The sequence below is a fragment of the Branchiostoma floridae genome, chromosome 12 (genome assembly GCF_000003815.2).
Source record: "Branchiostoma floridae strain S238N-H82 chromosome 12, Bfl_VNyyK, whole genome shotgun sequence".
In the NCBI taxonomy this organism is placed as follows: domain Eukaryota; kingdom Metazoa; phylum Chordata; class Leptocardii; order Amphioxiformes; family Branchiostomatidae; genus Branchiostoma; species Branchiostoma floridae.
This window is the reverse complement of record NC_049990.1, coordinates 3,089,530-3,103,720: the sequence shown is the minus strand read 5'-3', so window position 1 is coordinate 3,103,720 and position 14,191 is coordinate 3,089,530. Positions and strand designations below refer to the sequence as shown.

The 14,191-nt window shown below is 42.0% G+C and overlaps 1 protein-coding gene across 5 annotated transcripts in view; it reads left to right on the top strand.

Moving 5' to 3' along the window:
• LOC118428253 (sodium- and chloride-dependent glycine transporter 2-like) overlaps positions 1–14,191 on the top strand; it is a 70,391-nt gene that overhangs the window by 44,522 nt on the left and 11,678 nt on the right. For all 5 annotated transcript variants that reach the window (XR_004832630.1, XM_035838260.1, XM_035838259.1 and 2 more), the window contains 4 exons: positions 870–1,023; positions 4,111–4,243; positions 11,723–11,857; positions 12,343–12,446. Coding sequence is in view for 4 of the 5 variants with exons in the window: in XM_035838260.1 (XP_035694153.1) it covers positions 870–1,023; positions 4,111–4,243; positions 11,723–11,857; positions 12,343–12,446 (526 nt within the window). In the remaining variant the exon portion in view is untranslated. The remainder of the gene's footprint in view (positions 1–869; positions 1,024–4,110; positions 4,244–11,722; positions 11,858–12,342; positions 12,447–14,191) is intronic.

Below are 14,191 nucleotides of genomic sequence, written 5' to 3'. Positions count from 1 at the left end.
TTTGCCAATATGCAACATTTTCTTGTACTAGCTTTCATATGCGTGGTTGTGAAAATTGACTTTTCTCTGACTCTGAGTGCTTTCTTTTTCACATCTAACCTTTTTTTAAGAATTTATCAAAAATTAAAAGAACCTTTTTCAACAACCCCAGAAAACTGCAATTGAAAACCAAATGTGCAACAATTGTTCTTAGCTAGTCTTGGTGTTGTTGCATTGTCTGTAAAATACTTGAAAACCGAATTATGCATCTGCCAGTAGCTTTGTTGCTTAATGCTCTTGCTGTTCAATCAAGGTGCTAACTTGTTGCTAGAGTTATCAACTAGAGTTAATAACTAATTAGTAACGAATGCTGTCATTACTTTCCACCTTGTAGCGTGCAGCTAGTGTTCTTTACTTAGTCTTGGTGCTGTGCCAGTGTGTCTGCCAAAAATTTTAAACTGAGTTGTTATGTGTTTGCCATTGGTTTTGTTGCTTATTGCTAGTTACTAACTCGCTGTTTATAGGGTTGGACAAGTCCAATAGCCCTATTGTCCTGGGCAAGCTCATGTCCTACCCGACTTGTCTGATCGGGCAAGTAATATTTTCAATGACTAAGATTTTGACATGCTTGTTACTTTTCACAATCATGGCATCAAGCATTTGGTAAACACAGAAAAAAAGAGCCAATGATAAAAAAATTCCACTGATGGAAGTCTAAATGCATGGAAAAACTTTTGGCAAGTGAAAATTTGAAGAAAATTTTTATGTACTTACCCTATTGGACAAGTGAATTTTAGAAATCTTGACCAACCTTGGTTTAGTCATCTAGAACTAATTACTCTCTAGTGATTCGTCAGTAACGAGTGTCACTCCTCCTTTCCCCCCTGTAGCGTGTCAGCAGACGGTGAACGCCACGTTCCAGAACATCACGTTAGGCGGGGAGATGTATTCCATGTTCGGTCTGTACGATGAGAACGGCACGTGGGTCAACGGGACGTACTGCGGGGACAAGGGGCGAACCAGCCCCAGCGAAGACTACTGGAAGTACGTCTTTAAGACTTTCTTATATCTTGAACATTTCATCTACAATGTATAAGATTTAGGAGGAAACAAGGGGCGAACCAGCCCCAGTGAAGACTACTGGAAGTAAGTCTTTAAGACTTTCTTATATCTTAAACATTTCATCTACAATGTGTAAGATTTAGGAGGAAACAAGGGGCGCACCAGCCCTAGCAAAGACTACTGGAAGTACGTCTTAACACTTTCTTTCTTTGAATTTGTTGTGTATAAGGTGTATGTCAAGTTTACTTAGATATTTGAACACTCTAGAATTTTATCAGTTCTGTGTCCAAACAAACTGAAGATTTTTTTATTTCTAAAGATTTGTTCTTTTTGATTTGTGTCAAGAAACTCAAAGTTTAAGTTGAGGCACTGCTTGAGTTTTTGTTATGATCTGATATCCGATTATCATTCAGTAGACTTGCTGACATTCCAGATTTCTATTTCCTAGAGATCACGCCGGATATCCGTGAACCTGGCGGCATAAAATGGCAGCAAAACAAACAAACTAACCTCCGTTGTTGTTGTTGTTGTTGTTGTTTCCCAGTCACTATGCCCTGGAGATCACGCCGGGTATCCATGAGCCAGGCGGTATTAAGTGGCAGCAAAACAAACAAACAAATTAACCTCTGTTGTTGTTGTTTCCCAGTCACTATGCCCTGGAGATCACGCCGGGTATCCATGAGCCAGGCGGTATAAAGTGGCAGCAAAACAAACAAACAAACAAACTAACCTCCGTTGTTGTTGTTTTTCCCCAGCCACTATGCCTTAGAGATCACGCCGGGTATCCATGAGCCAGGCGGTATAAAGTGGCAGCAAAACAAACAAACAAACTAACCTCTGTTGTTGTTGTTTCCCAGTCACTATGCCCTGGAGATCACGCCGGGTATCCATGAGCCAGGCGGTATACAGTGGCAGCAAAACAAACAAACTAACCTCCATTGTTGTTTTTCCCAGTCACTATGCCCTAGAGATCACGCCGGGTATCCATGAACCAGGCGGTATAAAGTGGCAGCAAAACAAACAAACAAACAAACAAACAAACTAACCTCTGTTGTTGTTGTTGTTCCCCAGCCACTATGCCCTGGAGATCACGCCGGGTATCCACGAGCCAGGCGGTATAAAGTGGCAGCTAAACAAACAAACAAACTAACCTCCGTTGTTGTTGTTGTTTCCCAGTCACTATGCCCTAGAGATCACGCCGGGTATCCATGAGCCAGGCGGTATAAAGTGGCAGCAAAACAAACAAACAAACAAACTAACCTCCGTTGTTGTTGTTTCCCAGTCACTATGCCCTAGAGATCACGCCGGGTATCCATGAGCCAGGCGGTATAAAGTGGCAGCAAAACAAACAAACAAACTAACCTCTGTTGTTGTTGTTGTTTCCCAGTCACTATGCCCTGGAGATCACGCCGGGTATCCATGAGCCAGGCGGTATACAGTGGCAGCAAAACAAACAAACTAACCTCCATTGTTGTTTTTCCCAGTCACTATGCCCTAGAGATCACGCCGGGTATCCATGAACCAGGCGGTATAAAGTGGCAGCAAAACAAACAAACAAACAAACAAACAAACTAACCTCTGTTGTTGTTGTTGTTCCCCAGCCACTATGCCCTGGAGATCACGCCGGGTATCCACGAGCCAGGCGGTATAAAGTGGCAGCTAAACAAACAAACAAACTAACCTCCGTTGTTGTTGTTGTTTCCCAGTCACTATGCCCTAGAGATCACGCCGGGTATCCATGAGCCAGGCGGTATAAAGTGGCAGCAAAACAAACAAACAAACTAACCTCTGTTGTTGTTGTTGTTTCCCAGTCACTATGCCCTGGAGATCACGCCGGGTATCCATGAGCCAGGCGGTATAAAGTGGCAGCAAAACAAACAAACAAACTAACCTCTGTTGTTGTTGTTTCCCAGTCACTATGCCCTAGAGATCACGCCGGGTATCCATGAACCAGGCGGTATAAAGTGGCAGCAAAACAAACAAACAAACAAACTAACCTCCGTTGTTGTTGTTGTTTCCCAGTCACTATGCCCTAGAGATCACGCCGGGTATCCATGAGCCAGGCGGTATAAAGTGGCAGCAAAACAAACAAACAAACTAACCTCTGTTGTTGTTGTTGTTTCCCAGTCACTATGCCCTGGAGATCACGCCGGGTATCCATGAGCCAGGCGGTATAAAGTGGCAGCAAAACAAACAAACAAACTAACCTCTGTTGTTGTTGTTTCCCAGTCACTATGCCCTAGAGATCACGCCGGGTATCCATGAGCCAGGCGGTATAAAGTGGCAGCAAAACAAACAAACAAACTAACCTCTGTTGTTGTTGTTGTTTCCCAGTCACTATGCCCTAGAGATCACGCCGACGTATCGTACTGACGCCAGGCGTGTATAAACGTGGCAGCAAGACAAACAAACAAACTAACCTCCGTTGTTGTTGTTGTTTCCCAGTCACTATGCCCTGGAGATCACGCCGGGTATCCATGAGCCAGGCGGTATAAAGTGGCAGCAAAACAAACAAACAAACTAACCTCTGTTGTTGTTGTTTCCCAGTCACTATGCCCTAGAGATCACGCCGGGTATCCATGAGCCAGGCGGTATAAAGTGGCAGCAAAACAAACAAACAAACAAACTAACCTCCGTTGTTGTTGTTTCCCAGTCACTATGCCCTGGAGATCACGCCGGGTATCCATGAGCCAGGCGGTATAAAGTGGCAGCAAAACAAACAAACAAACTAACCTCCGTTGTTGTTGTTTCCCAGTCACTATGCCCTAGAGATCACCCCGGGTATCCATGAACCAGGCGGTATAAAGTGGCAGCAAAACAAACAAACAAACTAACCTCCGTTGTTGTTGTTTCCCAGCCACTATGCCCTGGAGATCACCCCGGGTATCCATGAGCCAGGCGGTATAAAGTGGCAGCAAAACAAACAAACAAACTAACTAACCTCCGTTGTTGTTGTTTCTCAGTCACTATGCCCTGGAGATCACGCCGGGTATCCACGAGCCAGGCTGTATAAAGTGGCAACAAAACAAACAAACAAACAAACTAACCTCCGTTGTTGTTGTTTCCCAGTCACTATGCCCTGGAGATCACGCCGGGTATCCATGAGCCAGGCGGTATAAAGTGGCAGCTGGCCCTGAGTCTGGTGCTGGCCTGGGTCATTGTGTTCCTCAGCCTGTGCAAGGGAGTCAAGTCCTCAGGAAAGGTGGGTAAAGTCATGCTTATAAGCTGCAGACCATCGCGAGTAAGAACAACTATTACAGGCTCTCGTACTTCCCTCGTACCATCAAAGAGTGGAATGAACTTGAGCCTTGTGTGGCGGAGACGGAGTCCCTCTCCCAGTTCAAAGCTGAGCTGGGACGGGCTCCGCTGCATTGAGCTGTCCCCTGTCCTTTGTACATATGCGAATAGGTGTAAATAACAACTCTAAACTTCACCTGTCCCGTCCTTTTGCACATGTCTACGTCTTTCCCAAATCTTACCCTTTGTTTGCACCACCCTTAACACTTTGCGCAGCTGCTAATAATCCGCTTTTCAGCGGGCTCAGCAGTACCAAAGATGATGATGATGAAGTGATGGAGAGATGATGAGAACTGTCACATCCTATCTTGTCTCAGACTGTGCTTCTACCTGTCTTAGGGTTCCAAATCAATGCCTCAACTCCCAAATGCACTTTTTACTGCTTTATTCACAGAGTCACTCTGCAGACATCTTCTCACTCTGACAGGGTCTAGTCTCCTGCCTGGTTCCTCTAGTACGGATGTGTCCTATCATCGAACAAAGTCTTCTTCGTTTCATCACTTTCTTTTAATTCTTCCGTAGACGTTTCAGTGACTGTCTGTCACCCTCATCAGTACAAAAATGTGTCCTATCATGTTTGTTATTGGTTAGTCTAAGCTGGTTAACACTTGTGACAAGAATGAAGTTTAAAAAAAAACAACATCTGTTTCTTAATACCAGTTTGTGTAGTAGTCTAGTGGTTGGTGGCCCTGCCTCCAGATCAAGATTAGCCGTGAGGTTGAATCACGGCTGTGTCACTCACCCAACAAAACGTTGAAGTTTTCTGCAAAAAACTGATGTGTTACAATCAAAACCAAAACATAAACTGTCTGTTTCATGCATGAAGCCTAGAGCATATTAAGAACCCACTACAGCTCCTGAAAAGAATAGCAGTATGGCCCAGTGTATGCAATTCCTGGAGCCCACAGTCTTATGGGGGCACCTGGGGCAATTGCTGTCATATTGAGGTCACCTGAGTCACTATCAGATGGCAGCTGCTCCAGACCCTTGGACAGCGGCACCATCAATTATCGCAGTTCCCAGTTTAGCCACAGGCATCTTGGCACAGCTTGTAGACACAAAGGTTGTGAGCCATTGTCAGTAGGGGTGGGTACCGGTACAGAAAATTCAGGTCCAGGTCCAGAGGATCAGGTCCAGATCCGGACCTGAACCTGGACCTGATGCCGTATGACTCATACGAATGGTCCATTTAACTACAAAGAAATCTGTTGGGTGGAATATTAGACTTACACTGGCGTTTTAAAATCATACAACGCTAACTGCACCTGTACAATTGGATGTAAAACTTGGTAGAAATTACTATAAACTCTACTCTACTTCACTCTTGTTATTTTCTTCCACCTGCAAGCGCCAAAAGGTGTGAATTCCTGGTAAAATAATCTGTTAATTTTTGTAATCGGTCCAACATCTGGTCCGGTTTTTCTGGACCGGTCCAATAAGAAAAAATGGTTTTGTACTGGTACGCTGTACTGATACCCAGCCCTAGTTGTCAGGGTTCTAGCAAGGATTTTATTTTAGCATAACGGTAAGGGCAAAGTGACCAATCTGGGGGGTTGTGTGGAAGGGGGATGTTGGCCCTTCTGCAGTGAGGTTTTGAAGATATAGAGTAAAAAGTTGGGATTGTAAGGGTACCTGTGAGGTGACTCTGTTAACATCACATGTAATTTGAAGAATTTTTGGTCAGTTTGGATTGGCATATCATCATATTTCATAATATTTTGATTGACATTGTTCAACAAGTAAATTCAGAGGAGTAGACTGTACTGGATACATTTTAATCTCTGTAACTGTTCATAAGGCTACATTGTGACTGATGACACTAAACGCTACACGACCTTTCTGTGGGTCACAAGTTGCCACAGTGCATCTTACGGTCCAGTCGTCATGAAAACAGGTCAAATGGACCAATAGGCACTTAGATATTCCAAACAAATGGTGCTCCGTACTCACAATGGGGGCAGTGGTTACAGGTCATTTAAATATTGATCGTTAAGTGATTGATTGATTGATTGATTGATTTCGTCGGGCTTTGATCTGGAAACAAATTCGACACTAACAAAGTGACCAGGGGGCTCTCAGACGTAATGAAGCTTTCATTTAGCGAGGAGACAAGATGGAAGTAGAGGGCAAGCTTCTACACACGTTTCAGCACCAGAGACAGGAACTGTTACAGAGGATGTGCTTGGTTGTTTACCACCAGGTGCTGTAAGAACATCCAGATTATCTTAAGCTTTTGGAGACGCCAAATTTAAATTAAGAGTCCTTAATTTAAATTTGTGATGTGTTGATATAACATGGTTTTTAGCACCTGGGACAGGCACTGTGATAGAGGAGTTGCTTAGTTACGTCAACCTGGTATCTTAACAGCACCCAGATCGTCTTAAGAACATCCAGATTGTCTCAAGGCTTTGGAGACACCAAATTTAAGCAGTCCTCAGTGATGTGTTGATGTGGCAGGGTTTTCAGCACCAGGGACAGGCACTGTTAAAGTCTTATAAGAAGGGGAGGGAAGATTTTGTTTAACAAGGCTGCATTTTATTGAGGTCTTGAGGGAGGAGGATAGGGTCAGACAAAATGTGACAATAGTACAGATTACATGATTTAAATCCTAATGAATCCATTATTATGCAGTCTTAAAACCTACAATCCTTTGAAGGAAAATTTGACTACATAGTTGGTCACTGAAACTGTGTACAAGGTAGACACTTTTCTGGCACTTTGCTACCTTGTTTGAACCTTTGTTCTGTTTTTTTTTTAACTGTTGATCTTCCAGTCCAGCATTATTGTTTCTATCTATCTAGTAATGTTTATTGTGCTCGTCAAAAAAAGCTAGGGGAATTTCCCTGGTACAATGAACCTGTAGATACTGTACATAGCCTCTGTCTTCTCTGTCACGACCAGTGGAAGACTAGCTCTTCACTTCAGTGAGCTAAACTGGTTCAAAATCCCTTTCTTTCATGGTCTTAGGAAAAGAGGGTTTAAAAAACTTTGTATCGACCATGTCCGCTGTTCTGTTTGTCCTTGAGTCGTCAGCGATCCGTGCGCGCGAGGTAACGAACGGGAGCTAATTACTGTTGGGCACAGCCGAGGGGGCCTTAAACACAAATGATGTATCGATTACTGGGACGATATGGTCGGACGGGGAGTGAGTTACGAGCGTTCACGTCACGTACTGTGTTATCGCAGTTGTCAGGTTTTGTGACTGGTGTTTACAATAGCAGGAAGACTTCACCCCCTTAACCATACTTATTTGCAACTCTTCTAGTCCTACAAACAAAACTGGCAGCATTGAGGATATATTGCAATTCTGGATTCTGTATAGTGCAAGTAGGAATCAAATTTAGTCCCTTGGACAGTTGTCAGGCTTAAAACATAGGCTTAATTCTACTGTTATGGCCTGACCTTTTTGTTTTTAAAGAAGTGTGACAAGAACCGATATTTTAGTCTGATTGGCCTTCTGTAAGGAGGCTTTCATGTTGATTCCGATCAAGTATTACATTTTTATATTTGGGAACCTAGAAATTAATCTGTTATGGCCTAGCATTTTGAAAGAGATGTGTCATTATGTGACAAGAACTGATGTTTTGTCTGATATGCCTTCTGTAAGGAGGTTTTCATGTCCATTGCAATTAAGAAAACATCTTTGTATCGAAGCACCTGGAAATTGAATTGGCCTTTTAGTAAAAAGGAAAGTGACAGGAACCAATGTTTAGTCAGATTTAGCCCGCTGTAAGAATATTTTTTTAATGATTACTATTAAGTATTACAGGAAAGTTGATGAGAAGGAAAGTGACAGGAACCGATGTTTGGGTCTGATTTGGCCAGCCATAAGAGCGTGTTATGGAACAAAGCAGGGATGTGACAGGCACCAACGTTAAGTCTGATTCGGCCCACCTTAAGAGCGTGTTATGGAAGAAAGCCGTTCTCCAATGATCCGACTGGACAGCACCTGGTCTCCTCACAGCCCAGCTCAGCCGGCAAATTGTATTGAACAAAAACCCAGCTTGCGAGACGTTATCCTCCTTAAAGTCAGCCTGGGAAGTTCTGCATGGGTGCCTACATCTGCTGGGTTTCAACCCAAACTCCTTGAGGAGGTTAAAACAATGGGTCCTTTCGGCATTAAAAATGCAAAGATTCGGAAATTTTAAAACACCATTCATATTGACAGTTGCATCTTATTTTCTTGAGGAGGGAGAAACTTAAGGTTTAATTAGTTTTTTTAGGTGTTGTTAAAGGATGGTTTTCAGCACCAGGGACAGGTGCTGTTACAGAGATGTTGCTTGGCCACGTTCATATACCAGGTTTCTTAAGAACATTTGTAAAGTTATTGAGGAGACTGGAACAATAGCTTGAAGGTGTTATTGAAAATGTCATTGCAACAGTTGTAGCACCAGGAACAAGCACTGTGGTAAAGGGTTCGCTTGATTTCTTAGGGAGATCTTAGTGCAAAACACCAGGGTAAGGAACTTTCAGTGGTACATTGATGTAACACAATTTTCAGGACCAGGGACAGGCACTGTTATAGAGGACTTGCTTGGTTACTTACCTCTACCAGTTTTCTTAGGAGTATCTTAACTGTTCTAAGAAGTAGGAGACATCAAGTTTAAATAATCTTCAAGGACTTGTTGATAAAACACAGTTTTCAGCACCAGGGACAGGCACTTTTATAGAGGACTTTCTTGGTTACTTACCTCTACCAGTTTTCTTAGGAGTATCTTAACTGTTCTAAGAAGTAGGAGACATCAAGTTTAAATAATCTTCAAGGACTTGTTGATAAAACACAGTTTTCAGCACCAGGGACAGGCACTTTTATAGAGGACTTTCTTGGTTACTTACCTCTACCAGTTTTCTTAGGCGTATCTAAACTGTTCTAAGAAGTAGGAGACACCAAGTTTAAATAATCTTCAAGGACTTGTTGATAAAACAACATTTTCAGCACCAGGGATAGACACTGATATAGAGGATTTGCTTGATAACTTACATCTACATGTATCAGGTGTCTTAACAGCATCCAGATTGTCTTAAGCATTCAGAGACACCAAGTTTAAGGAATCTTCAAGGACTTGTTGATATAAAACAGTTTTCAGCACGAGGGACAGGCACTTTTATAGAGGACTTGCTTGGTTACTTACCTCTACCAGTCTTCTTAGGAGCGTCTAAACTGTTCTAAGAAGTAGGAGACAACAAGTTTAAATAGTCTTCAAGGACTTGTTGATAAAACAAAATTTTCAGCACCAGGGATAGACACTGATATAGAGGATTTGCTTGATAACTTACATCTACATGTATCAGGTGTCTTAACAGCATCCAGATTGTCTTAAGCATTCAGAGACACCAAGTTTAAATAGTCTTCAAGGACTTATTGATATAAAACAGTTTTCAGCACCAGGGGTAGGCACTTTTATAGAGGATTTGTTTGGTTACTTACCTCTACCAGTTTTCTTAGGAGCGTCTAAACTGTTCTAAGAAGTAGGAGACACCAAGTTTAGATAGTCTTCAAGGACTTGTTGATAAAACACAATTTACAGACCCAGATATAGACACTGTTATAGAAGATTTGCTTGGTTATGTACATCTACCAGGCGTCGTAAGAACATACAAAGTGTCTTAAGCTTTAGGAGACAACAAACTGTCATTGACGTTTACCTGACTTGTCATTGTAATTGTTGTGCTTTCGTGTCTGTAATTGTAATTTTGAGTAGTACGTCTTGGGGTATGTTTTTAAAATTGCTTGTGGTAGTTTTTAAACAATGTTTTAATGGCAAACTTGTTTTGATTGATCAGCTATAATTGTACATACCATACAATTCAGGCTTATGTGCCTGCCAAGAGGTGTTTTAATAATGTTCAAAGTTTAAAGGGTCCTTGGTGATTTGTTGATGTGATATGGTTTTTAGCACCAGGGACAGGCACTGTTATAGTCGCTCAACCAAGGGGAACAAGATTTCGTTGAAGACCTTAGGTATTCATGGAAAACTCAAATCGGCCTGCAGGCTGTGTTTTATTGAGGTCATGCGGGAAGAGTCAGACAAAATGTGACAATAATACAGATTGCACGATTGAAGTCCTAATAAGTCCATAATTATCTTGTCTTAAAACCTGCAGTCCTATGGCTGCACATGGGGTAATCGCTGTTGTACTCAGGTCACCTGAGTTAGCACTGAATGGTAGCCACTCTAGAGACCCTTGTGACAGTCGTATTGAGGTCACCTGAGTTGTGATACAAGGAAGACATATGTGACTTCACTTATGTTTCCATGGAGTTGTCTTAAATGATTGACAGTTAGACAGACAACGCTCTGGCGAACGTTGCCGTCGGCAACTGCCCAAGACACACTCAGTGAGTCAGCAGCGTTTAAAGCCTGCGAGTCCAATTTATATGGTAATTTCCGGGCGGCAACCCTTCCTGACCTAAGCTCAGGGTGACAGTCTATTACCCAGCTCCTGGCAGACTTCATATCTTTCTAAGGCCGAACCAATTCAGTTTGTCGGTTCTCAGAGTTTGCAAAAAGTTATTGTAAATATTATAATTTTCATGGTGGTTTTCATTTTTTTTTTTTTTTTTTTGTGGCTGGGGAAAGGAAGGTTAGTAAGTATTGTATTCTACTCAAGCCCACAACAATTTTATTTGCTGATTCTCGAATTTAGAAAGAAGTGCTATTATGGAAAGTGTTAGGCTTGGGTCTGTATATTCTGATGTTGATGTATTTGTTTGTTTTGCCCAGGTTGTTTTCTTCATGGCAACTTCCCCCTTTATTGTGGATTGTGTATGGCCGGGGTCTGCATATTCTGACGTTAATGTGTTTGTTTGTTTGTTTGTTTGTTTTGCCCAGGTTGTTTACTTCACTGCAACCTCCTCCTTCATGTATATTATGGATCATGTTATGCTGGGGTCTGCATATTCTGACGTTGATTTGTTTGTTTGTTTTGCTCAGGTTGTTTACTTCATGGCGACCTCCCCCTTTATGTATATTATGGATTGTGTTAGGCCGGGTTCTGCATATTCTGACGTTGACATGTTTGTTTGTTTGTTTGTTTTGCCCAGGTTGTTTTCTTCATGGCAACTTCCCCCTTTATTGTGGATCGTGTATGGCCGGGGTTTGCATATTCTGACGTTGACATGTTTGTTTGTTTGTTTGTTTTGCCCAGATTGTTTACTTCACGGCGACCTTCCCGTACTTCGTGCTGGTGATCCTGCTGATCTGCATATTCTGATGTTGACATGTTTGTTTGTTTGTTTTGCCCAGGTTGTTTACTTCACTGCGACCTTCCCGTACTTCGTGCTGGTGATCCTGCTGATCGTGGGGGTGCTCCAAGAGTGTGGCTATGGTCTGCATATTCTGACGTTAACGTGTTTGTTTGTTTGTTTGTTTGTTTTGCTCAGGTTGTTTACTTCACGGCGACCTTCCCCTACTTCGTGCTGGTGATCCTGCTGATCGTCGGGGTGCTCCAAGACGGCCACCTGGATGGAGTGCTCTTCTTCATCACACCCAAGTGGGAGAGACTCAAGGAGGCCAAGGTGAGGTTTAGCATCTTCAAGATGGTAAAAAGTGAAGGTTTTTTTCACGACTTTTGAATTTTGCAGACTCAAGGAGTCTAAGGTAAGGTTTAGTATCTTCAAGATTACAAAATTAAGACATCTTAGGTCTTTTCTGCACTCAAGATGGCATAGGTGAGATTTAGCATCTTCAAGATGATATGATTAAAAAGTGAAAGTTTTTTTCACATCTCGGGTATTTTCTAGACTCAAGGAGGCTAAGGTGAGATCTAGCATCTTCAAGATGATATGATTAAAAAGTGAAAGTTTTTTTCACATCTTGGGTATTTTCTAGACTCAATGAGGCTAAGGTGAGGTTTAGCATCTTCAAGATGATAAAATTAAAAAGTTTTTCCCATCACAGCCTATTAAACATGCCAATAAAACAGTGACTACATTTGTTCATCTGTATCTCATGTTTTGACGAGGCTCTAAAAGTGTCTCACCTATGTGTGCTCGTTTCCCAGGTATGGAAGGATGCTGCCACCCAGATCTTCTACTCCCTGTCTGCCGCCTGGGGAGGGCTCATCACCATGGCTTCCTACAACAGATTCCAGAACAACTGCTACAAGTAAGGGCTGGTTATAACATTAACAACTGCTACAAGTAAGGGCTGTTCTCATATTAACAACTGCTACAAGTAAGGGCTGTTCTCATATTAACAACTGCTACAAGTAAGGGCTGGTTATAACATTAACAACTGCTACAAGTAAGGGCTGGTTATAACATTAACAACTGCTACAAGTAAGGGCTGGTTATAACATCAACAACTGCTACAAGTAAGGGCTGTTCTCACATTAACAACTGCTACAAGTAAGGACTGGTTATAACATTAACAACTGCTACAAGTAAGGGCTGTTCTCACAATAACAACTGCTACAAGTAAGGGCTGGTTATAACATTAACAACTGCTACAAGTAAGGGCTGTTCTCACATTAACAACTGCTACAAGTAAGGGCTGTTCTCACAATAACAACTGCTACAAGTAAGGGCTGTTCTCACATTAACAACTGCTACAAGTAAGGGCTGTTCTCACATTAACAACTGCTACAAGTAAGGGCTGGTTATAACATTAACAACTGCTACAAGTAAGGGCTGTTCTCACATTAACAACTGCTACAAGTAAGGGCTGTTCTCACATTAACAACTGCTACAAGTAAGGACTGGTTATAACATTAACAACTGCTACAAGTAAGGGCTGGTTATCACATTAACAACTGCTACAAGTAAGGGCTGTTCTCACATTAACAACTGCTACAAGTAAGGGCTGTTCTCACATTAACAACTGCTACAAGTAAGGGCTGGTTATAACATTAACAACTGCTACAAGTAAGGGCTGTTCTCACAATAACAACTGCTACAAGTAAGGGCTGGTTATCACATTAACAACTGCTACAAGTAAGGGCTGTTCTCACATTAACAACTGCTACAAGTAAGGACTGGTTATAACATTAACAACTGCTACAAGTAAGGGCTGGTTATCACATTAACAACTGCTACAAGTAAGGGCTGTTCTCACATTAACAACTGCTACAAGTAAGGGCTGTTCTCACAATAACAACTGCTACAAGTAAGGGCTGTTCTCACAATAACAACTGCTACAAGTAAGGGCTGTTCTCACAATAACAACTGCTACAAGTAAGGGCTGGTTATAACATTAACAACTGCTACAAGTAAGGGCTGGTTATCACATTAACAACTGCTACAAGTAAGGGCTGGTTATCACATTAACAACTGCTACAAGTAAGGGCTGTTCTCACATTAACAACTGCTACAAGTAAGGACTGGTTATAACATTAACAACTGCTACAAGTAAGGGCTGGTTATAACATTGACAACTGCTACAAGTAAGGGCTGTTCTCACAATAACAACTGCTACAAGTAAGGGCTGTTCTCACATTAACAACTGCTACAAGTAAGGGCTGTTCTCACATTAACAACTGCTACAAGTAAGGGCTGTTCTCACAATAACAACTGCTACAAGTAAGGGCTGTTCTCACATTAACAACTGCTACAAGTAAGGGCTGTTCTCACAATAACAACTGCTACAAGTAAGGGCTGTTCTCACATTAACAACTGCTACAACTTACAAGTAAGGGCTGTTCTCACATTAACAACTGCTACAAGGAAGGGTGTTCTCACATTAACAACTGCTACAAGTAAGGGCTGTTCTCACAATAACAACTGCTACAAGTAAGGGCTGTTCTCACAATAACAACTGCTACAAGTAAGGGCTGTTCTCACAATAACAACTGCTACAAGTAAAGGCTGTTCTCACAATAACAACTGCTACAAGAAAAGGCTGGGTATAACATT